Source organism: Chrysemys picta, chromosome 17 (genome assembly GCF_011386835.1).
Source record: "Chrysemys picta bellii isolate R12L10 chromosome 17, ASM1138683v2, whole genome shotgun sequence".
Lineage (NCBI taxonomy): Eukaryota > Metazoa > Chordata > Testudines > Emydidae > Chrysemys > Chrysemys picta.
In genome coordinates this window covers 22,783,780-22,793,238 of record NC_088807.1, presented here as the reverse complement: position 1 = coordinate 22,793,238, position 9,459 = coordinate 22,783,780, and the positions used below count along the sequence as shown (strand labels likewise).

The 9,459-nt window shown below is 54.8% G+C and overlaps 1 protein-coding gene across 1 annotated transcript in view; it reads right to left on the bottom strand.

Moving 5' to 3' along the window:
* TTYH1 (tweety family member 1) overlaps positions 1 to 4,003 on the bottom strand; it is a 16,255-nt gene extending 12,252 nt beyond the window's left edge. Inside the window, 1 exon segment of the mRNA XM_065570972.1 lies at positions 3,732 to 4,003. Within this exon segment, the coding sequence (XP_065427044.1) occupies positions 3,732 to 3,857 (126 nt within the window). The 5' untranslated portion in view covers positions 3,858 to 4,003.
* Positions 4,004 to 9,459: the final 5,456 nt, after the last annotated feature.

The following is a 9,459-nucleotide window of genomic DNA, read 5'->3' as shown; positions in this document are numbered from 1 at the left end:
GGCCTCTCACGGGCAAGAACGAGGAATCTGAATTGGACCAGTTTCTGGGATGATCCGAAGATCGGACAGCCAATTTTACGAGACGGGTTTTAGAGGCACATTGGCTCAAGCACCTCACCAGGATAATTCAGAGAAAGGTCTAAGAACTCCATGACCACACAGTCTAAGAATCCGGCGTCCACACAGTTTTCATCCTAATCTCGTAGCTGCGAGCTCAGTTTAAGCCTGAGGTAGAACGGCCCAGCCGGAATTTGGATCCTCATTAATGACAGCTCTGGATATTCCTGGTGCCCATCTAGCCCTCCTAAATTGCTACGTTCCTGGCCCCTACGCCACCCGGTGGCAAGGAGTTCCACAGGCCAACGACGCCTTGCCCTGGATCGCTTGTGAAGTCACCACTGTTTAATTTCACTGGACGCCCCGTGCTCATGTTCTCCAGGCCTCGAGGCATCCTCATGGCTTTTCCCTGCAGGAATCTCTCAGGCCTGCGTTACGCAGGGCTACTGCACATCTAGGTTTCTGGGAATCAGTTCAGATGGGAGCTGACTTTAATATGTAAAGCCAAAACAATGTGCCGCTCGGCACATGGGTCAAATTCGCCACCTAGGAACACGGAGAGCTTCTGCTCCAGGGTGCACATGCTGCCTCGGTCTCCCCACAAGCCCACTTGAGAGGAGATGGCAGGTTCAGGGACCGGGAAACTAGGGGGCGGCTCAAAGATACACAGGAAGTTTTTTCGGGGGAGGGTAACATGTTAATGTAATTCTATATATAGCTAACGTCACCATCTGAGTGGTTGAGTAGCTTGAACGGGGATGTAAAGACAGATGGGTGGAGGGATGGGGATGGAGGTAGAGGACTGTGGGGATAGATGGCCACATAGACACAGGGATGGGATGGATGGATGGAGGGATGGATGGGGACGGAGGTAGAGGAGTGGGGGGATGGATGGCCAGATATCCATCCCCTTTTCCAAACACACACACTGCTCCATCCATCCCTCCTCCATCCCTCCTGTCTCTTTCTATCCATCCCCTTCCCTCCAACACACACACTGCTCCATTCATCTCTTCTCCATCCCTCCATCTCTCCTGTCTCTTTCTATCCATCCCACTTCCTCCAGCACACACACAGCTCCATCCATCTCTCTCCCATCCCTCCATCCCTTCTGTCTCCTTCTATCCATCCCCGTCCTCCAACACACACACTGCTCCATCCATCTCTCCTCCATCCCTCCTGTCTCTTTCTATCCATCCCCTTCCCTCCAACACACACACCATCAATCTCTCCTCCATCCCTCCATCCCTCCTGTCTCCTTCTATCCATCCCCTTCCCTCCAACACACACACTGCTCCATCCATCTCTCCTCCATTCCTCCATCCCTCCTCTCTCTTTCTATCCATCCCCTTCCCTCCAACACACACTGTTCCATCCATCTCTCTCCCATCCCTCCATCCCTTCTGTCTCCTTCTATCCATCCCCGTCCTCCAACACACACACTGCTCCACCCATCTCTCCTCCATCCCTCCTCTCTCTTTCTATCCATCCCCTTCCCTCCAACACACACACTGCTCCATTCATCTCTTCTCCATCCCTCCATCCCTCCTGTCTCTTTCTATCCATCCCACTTCCTCCAGCACACACACCATCCATCTCTCCTCCATCCCTTCATCCCTCCTGTCTCCTTCTATCCATCCCCTTCCCTCCAACACACACACTGCTCCATCCATCTCTCCCCCATCCCTCCATCCCTCCTGTCTCTTTCTATCCATCCCCTTCCCTCCAACACACACACTGTTCCATACATCTCTCCTCCATCCCTTCTGTCTCCTTCTATCCATCCCCGTCCTCCAACACACACACTGCTCCATCCATCTCTCCCCCATCCCTCCATCTCTGCTGTCTCTTTCTATCCATCCCCTTCCATCCAACACACACACTGCTCCATCCGTCTCTTCCCTCCATCGCTCCATCCCTCCTGTCTCCTTCTATACATCCCCTTCCCTCCAACACACACACTGCTCCATCCATCTCTCCTCCATCCCTCCTGTCTCTTTCTATCCATCCCCTCCTCTCCAACACACACACTGCTCCATCCATCTCTCCTCCATCCCTCCTGTCTCTGTCTGTCCATACCTGTCCTCCAACACACACACTGCTCCATCCATCTCTCCTCCATCCCTCCTGTCTCTGTCTATCCATTCCACTTCCTCCAACACACACACTGCTCCATCCATCGCTCCTCCATCCCTCCTGTTTCCTTCTATCCATCCCCCTTCTTCCAACACACACACTGCTCCATCCATCTCTCCTCCATCCCTCCTGTCTCTGTCTATTCATCCCCCTTCCTCCAACACACACACTGCTCCATCCATCTCTCCTCCATTCCTCCATCCCTTCTGTTGCCTTCTATCCATCCCCGTCCTCCAACACACACACTGCTCCACCCATCTCTTCCCTCCATCCCTCCATCCCCCCTGTCTCCTTCTATCCATCCCCTTCCCTCAAACACACACACTGCTCCATCCATCTCTCCTCCATTCCTCCATCCCTTCTGTTGCCTTCTATCCATCCCCGTCCTCAAACACACACACTGCTCCATCCATCTCTCCTCCATTCCTCCATCCCTTCTGTTGCCTTCTATCCATCCCCGTCCTCAAACACACACACTGCTCCATCCATCTCTCCTCCATCCCTCCTGTCTCCTTCTATCCATCCCTGTCCTCCAACACATGCACTGCTCCATCCATCTGTCCTCCATCCCTCCATCCCTCCTGTCTCTTTCTATCCATCCACTTACTCCAACACACACACTGCTCCATCCATCTCTCCTCCATCCCTCCTTTCTCCTTCTATCCATCCCTGTCCTCCAACACACACACTGCTCCATCCATCTCTCCTCCATCCCTCCTGTCTCTTTCTATCCATCCCCTTCCCTCCAACACACACACTGCTCCATCCATCTCTCCCCATCCCTCCATCTCTTCTGTCTCCTTCTATCCATCCCCTTCCCTCCAACACACACACTGCTTCATCCATCTCTCCTCCATCTCTCCTGTCTCTTTCTATCCATCCCCTTCCCTCCAACACACACACTGCTCCATCCATCTCTCCCCATCCCTCCATCTCTTCTGTCTCCTTCTATCCATCCCCGTCCTCCAAAACACACACTGCTCCATCCATCTCTCCTCCATCCCTCCTGTCTCTTTCTATCCATCCCCTTCCCTCCAACACACACACTGCTTCATCCATCTCTCCTCCATCTCTCCTGTCTCTTTCTATCCATCCCCTTCCCTCCAACACACACACTGCTCCATCCATCTCTCCTCCATCCCTCCAGTCTCTTTCTATCCGTCCCCTTTCCTCCAGCACACACATTGCTCCATCCATCTATTCTCTATCCCTCCATCCCTCCTGTCTCCTTCTATCCATCCCCTTCCCTCCAACACACACACTGCTCCATCCATCTATTCTCTATCCCTCCATCCCTCCTGTCTCCTTCTATCCATCCCCTTCCCTCCAACACACACACTGCTCCATCCATCTATTCTCTATCCCTCCATCCCTCCTGTCTCTTTCTATCCGTCCCCTTTCCTCCAGCACACACACTGTTCCATCCATCTCTCTTTCTCCCTCCCGTTTTCTTTCACTCCATCTCTCCCTCCCCTTCTACCTGCTTCTGTCCATCTCTCCCTCCCCCCCCTTCTTACTCTCCCCCGTTCCCTCCTTACCTGCTGGTACTCCCTGTCCTGGGGGGCAAAACTGCTCTCCACCACCTCGAACTGGAAATTGGTGCGCGGCACCTGGTGGAGCAGGTAAACCCACCACGACGCCTGGTACCCCTGGGGGGCCCCCATAGCACCCTCTGGGCGCGCGTGAGGGGGACCCTCTCCCCGGACGCCTGGGTCCCCTGGCTCACCGCCTCGGGCCGCCCATGGGGCTGGGGGGTCGGGGTGGGCGCAGGGGCGCCCGGCGAGCAGAGAGATGGAGAGTGAGTGAGCGAGCGGAGATTTGGCTGGTGGGGTGGGGGTGGGGGGGATATTATGCAGGCGGGGAGATGGGGGGGGGCTATGGGGGGGCAGCGCCACCTGGTGGTGACCTCTTGGAACTGCCCAGTTTTTCCTCCCACCCTTGTCCCTAGGTGACCCCTTTAAATTAACTCTTCGCTCCCCAGCCCATGGGGGATACACCGCCCCCTGGTGCTGATGTCCTGGAACTGCCAAGCTATCCCCCCCCCCCCCCCCCCGGTCCCTAGGGAACCCCTTTAAATTAACCCTTCGCTCTCCAGGTATGGGGGATACAGCGCCCCCTGGTGGTGACATCCGGGAGCTTCCTAACTAGTCATTAAATCAGCCCATGGGGAGGGGGGAGGGAGGGAGTCGCTTTAAATTAACCCTTCATGTCCCAGCCCATTGGGAGGGCGGAGCCTGGGGAGGGGACAGCATCCCCTAGTGGTGAGCTGATATAATTCATCAGCTGCTCAGTCTCCTCTCCCATAACAGGGACCCTTTAAGTTAAAGCTTAATTTAACCTTTAACCCTTTAAATTAACCCTTCTCTGCTCCACCCACTCCCAGATACTCATGACCCTTCTCCGCCACGCTCCTGATTATCGTTCATTACCAATACTTGCCTTGCATCTGCTCCTAGGCGGGCCGGGCCAGGGCTGCCCTGCGGCAGGCGCTGTACAGACACGGAACGAAAAGACGGTCACTGCGGCGGGTGGAGACAAACCGACCGAACCTGGGGGGCGGGGAGCACAAAGAAACAGGCTGGTCAGTTTGAGCGGCAGCCGTCCCGGCAAACCAGCGGCCCTAATCCCTGTCGCCATTCACGTAAGTGTCCCGGCAAAGGGGCGTTTTGGAAGCCTGGGATGTGCTAAGTCCTTGGCCTTATGCGACGTCCTGTAACAATGAGTTCCACAGGCCAACTGCGTGTTGTGGGGGAAAGTACTTCCTTGGCCCAGTTTTTGATTTGTCCCCCTGAATCCCGGCACCATTGTCCCCCCGCCCCCAACCCACTAGACCAGGGGTGGGCAAACTTTTTGGCCCGAGGGCCACATCTGGGTATGGAAATTGTATGGCGGGCCATGAATGCTCACGAAATTGGGGGGTGGGGTGCGGGACGGGGTGAGGGCTCCGTCTGGGGGTGCGGACTCTGGGGTGGGGCCAGAAATGAGGAATACAGGGTGCGGGAGGGGGCCCTGGGCTGGGGCAGGAGGTTAGGGTGCAGGGGTTGCGGGCTCTGGGGTGGGACTGGGAATGAGGGGTTTGGGGTGCAGGAGGTTGCTCTGGGATGGAATCGAGGGGTTTGGAGGGCAGGAGGGGGATCAGGGCTGGGGCAGGGGATCAGGGGTGCAGGCTCTGGGCGGAGCTTACCTCAAGCAGCTCCCGGAAGCAGCCGCATGTCCCCCCTCCAGCTCCTATGTGGAGGCATAGCCAGGTGGCTCTGCGTGCTGCCACGTCTGTAGGTGCCGGCCCTGCAGCTCCCATTGGCCACAGTTCCCGGCCAATAGGAGCTGCAGTGCCGGCGTTTGGGATGGGGGCAGCGTGTGGAGCCCCCTAGCTGCCCCTACGTGTAGGAGCCAGAGGGGGGACATGCCGCTGCCTCCGGGAGCCGCGGCACACACACAGCAGGGCAAGTCCCCGCTCCCGCTCCCCGGCGGGAGCTCGAGGGCCAGATTAAATGGTCTGATGGGACTGTCGGTATCAGTGATGGGATACCAGGATGACAATCCCTGAGCATGTAACATGAGAGCCCAGGTGGGGGTTGGGGCCAGGTGACACCTTCTGCCCGGGAAACTGGACAAAGGCTGGAGAAGCCGGAGGGAGCGGTGGCTGGAGGAGACGGCTGGAAGGGTTTGTCAGTTTGCAGCTGGCTGGGGAAACAGAGGGAACCCCAAAAGCTGGGGTCTAAGCTCCCTGCCCCCTGGGGACTTGACTGAGGGGTCCTGGTTGTACCTACAAGCCCTGCTTGGGATTGTGTTCCTGTCGTCCAATAAACCTTCTGTGTTACTGGCTGGCTGAGAGTCCCGGTGAATCACAGGATGTGTGTGTGTGTGTGGGGGGGGGTGCAGGGCCCTGACTCCCCCACACACTGTGACAGGCCTGCTGGGAGAAAGTTCTTTCTTTTTCCCTCCTCCTCTCTTTCTTTTCAGCCTCGAGGGCAAGGTGCTTCTCCTCAAAGCCACTGCCTGATGGAGGATGTGGCCCCGTTGGGGGCGGTTGGTGGCTTGTTCCTCACAACTTGTGATGCCCACATCAGTTTTGCTGAGATACGCGTTCAATGTGTCTTTGGAGCGTTTCCTCTGACTACCCACGAGATCCCTGACCGTGGGTGAGCTGGGAGTCGAGGACTTCTTTTAAGAGGCGAGACTCTGGGATCTGCACACAATGTCCAGCCCAGCGGAGTTGGTGCATGAGGATCATTGTTTCAAGGCCGGTGACATTGGCGTTAGTGCAGCGATCTTGCCACTGGACGCGAAGGATCTTCCGGATGCATCATTGGTGGTACCTCTCCAAACTCTGGAGACCCTTGGGACTGTCACCTGATGTGCTGAATTTACCTCTGAGCCTGGTTTCCCTGCCAGCTTGGGACTCCAGAACCCTGCCTTGTTGAGCCAGACACGCTATGTCTGCTGCAACACAGACCCAGGGTCTGAACCACGCCCCCAAAGCTGCACCCCTTAACTGAAAACCACTCAGCAGGTGCTCCTGTCTCCAGCACCCAGACGCCCAGCTCCCAATGGGATCCAACCCCCAAATAAACCCGTTTTACTCTGTGTAAAGCTTATACAAGGTAAACTCATAAATTGTTTGCCCGCTATAACACTGATAGAGAGATATGCACAACTGTTTCCTCCCCCAGGTATTAATCACTTACTCTGGGTCAATTAATAAACAAAAATGATTTTATTAAGTATAAAAAGTAGGATTTAAGTGGTTCCAAGTAATAACAGACAGAACAGAGTAAGTCACCGAGCAAAATAAAACAAAAACACGCAAGTCTAAGCCTAATACATTAAGAAACTGAATACAGGTAAATCTCACCCTCAGAGATGTTCCAATAAGTTTATTTCACAGACTAGACTCCTTCCTAGTTTGGGCCCAATCCTTTCCCCTGGTACAATCCTTATTAGCTCCAGCTCAGGTGGTAACTAGGGGATTTCTCATGACTGGCAGCCCCCTTTTGTTCTGTTCCACCCCTTTTATAGCTTTGGCACAAGGCGGGAATCCTTTGTCTCTCTGGGTTCCCACCCCTCCTTCTAAATGGAAAAGCACCAGGTTAAAGATGGATTCCAGTACCGGGTGACATGATCACATGTCCCTGTAAGACTTCATTACCCACTGTCTGGTACCCAGGTATACAGGAAGTCTTACAAGTAAACAGAGCCATTTACAGTTAATTGATTCTGAAGCACCCTTAATGGCTTCCACTTAACATGTTTATCTCAGTAATACAATTTATATCTTATTCTCCTAACTCCAGACATAGAAATAATACACGCAAACAAATGGGATGAACACACCCAGTAGTTCCTAAGCTTTGTAATGATACATTACAAGAGACCTTTTGCATAAAGCATATTCCAGTTACATCATATTCACATGTGTAAACATCTGGAGTGCAACGTCACAGATAGGTCACCCATAGAGGAGCGTAAGAACAACAATTGCCTTCTAGACCTGGATCTTGGTGTCCTGCCGTAGGTCATGGTCCGTGAAAACGCACCGGAGCAGTTTCCCAAAGGAAGCACTCGCCCGCTGTATCCGGTGCTGGATCGCACAGTCGATTTTTTGATTTTTGACAGTTCATAAGAACATAAGAACGTCCAGACTGGGTCAGACCAAAGGTCCATCTAGCCCAATGTCCTGTCTTCCAAGAGTGGCCAATGCCAGGTGCCAGAAAGGGAATGAACAGGACAGGTAATCCTCAAGCGATCCATCCCGTTACCCATTCCCAGCTTCTGGCAAACAGAGGTAGGGACACCATCCCTGTCCAGTCTGGCTAATAGCCATTGATGGACCTATCCTCCATGAACTTATAGTCTTGGCCTTCACAACATCCTCTGGCAAGGAGTTCCACAGGTTGATTGTGCGTTGTGTGAAAAAATACTTCCTTTTGTTTGTTTTAAACCTGCTGCCTATTCATTTCACTGGGTGACTCCTAGTTCTTGTGTTATGAAAAGGAGTAAATAACACTTCCTTCTTTACTTTCGCCACACCAGTCATGATTTTATAGACCTCTATCAAATCCCCCCTTAGTCTCCTCTTTTCCAAGCTGAAAAGTCCCAGTCTTATTAACCGCTCCTCATATGGCAGCCGTTCCAGACCCCTAATCATTTTTGTTGCCCTTTTCTGAACCTTTTCCAATTCCAATATATCTTCATTGAGATGGGGTGACCACATCTGCACGCAGTATTCAAGGTGTGGGCGTCCCATGGGTTTATATAGAGGTGATACGATATTTTCTGTCCTATTATCTCTCCCGTTCTTAATGATTCCCAATGTTCTGTTTGCTTTTTTGACGGCCGCTGCACATTGAGTGGATGTTTTCAGAGAACTCTCCACAATGACTCCAAGATCTCTTTCTTGGGTGGGAACAGCTCATTTAGACCCCATCATTTTATAAAATGATGACGTCCCCCTGGCAATAGGGGTGACCCCCGCTCACCACTATTACCCAGAATGCCCTGGTCTTGCTTCCCCTCCCCCACTGGATTTCCCCAACCCACCCACCCCCCATAGACGTTCTGCTGCCTCTGACTGGGCCCTGGGCACCGCTGGGATGTAGGGGTGGGGGGGCAGCGGATGATGTCCCAGGCTCCCCCCGTGCACACTGCCTGGCTGTGTTTGGCAGGAGCCGAGATACCCCGGGGATGGGCTCACTGCACAGCAGACAGGCCGGGGCAGAGGCACCTGTGGGAGTGGACAGGGAGGTCCCTCAGGGCTGCTGGGTGGCTCAGGGGGGCAGTTCACCCACACAGGCCCCCCCTTCACTGGTGAAACTGAGACTCAACCCCCCAGAGCAGCAGGACGCAGCCTCCCCTGAGGGGTCCAGCCCCAGGGAGGCCCCAGAGCCGCGGCACCTGGGAGAGCCCCAGAGGGGCTGGGCGGGACCTGCTGGACGGGGGGTTGGGGGCTCTGCTCCCAGGGCAGCACCAGCTGCTGGTTTCCCCGTCCGAGCCACCGAGTGACTCTCCCCTTCCCCTGCAGCAGCCCTCCCGGGGCGCCCAGATTTCACCCACGCCAACATCGCCCGCCTGGCGCTGGGTGCCGTGGTCCTGCTCGTCCTGGGGCTGATCCTGGCTGAGGCCTGTTACAGCTGCCCGAGGGGGGCACCCTAGGTGAGGCAACCCCCCCTTTGTGCCCCTTGCTCCCCCCAGGGCTGGGCCCAGGGCGACATGGGCCCCTCTAACCCGCCATCTCTCTGCACCCCCAGGAGCCTGGATCCAGCTGTG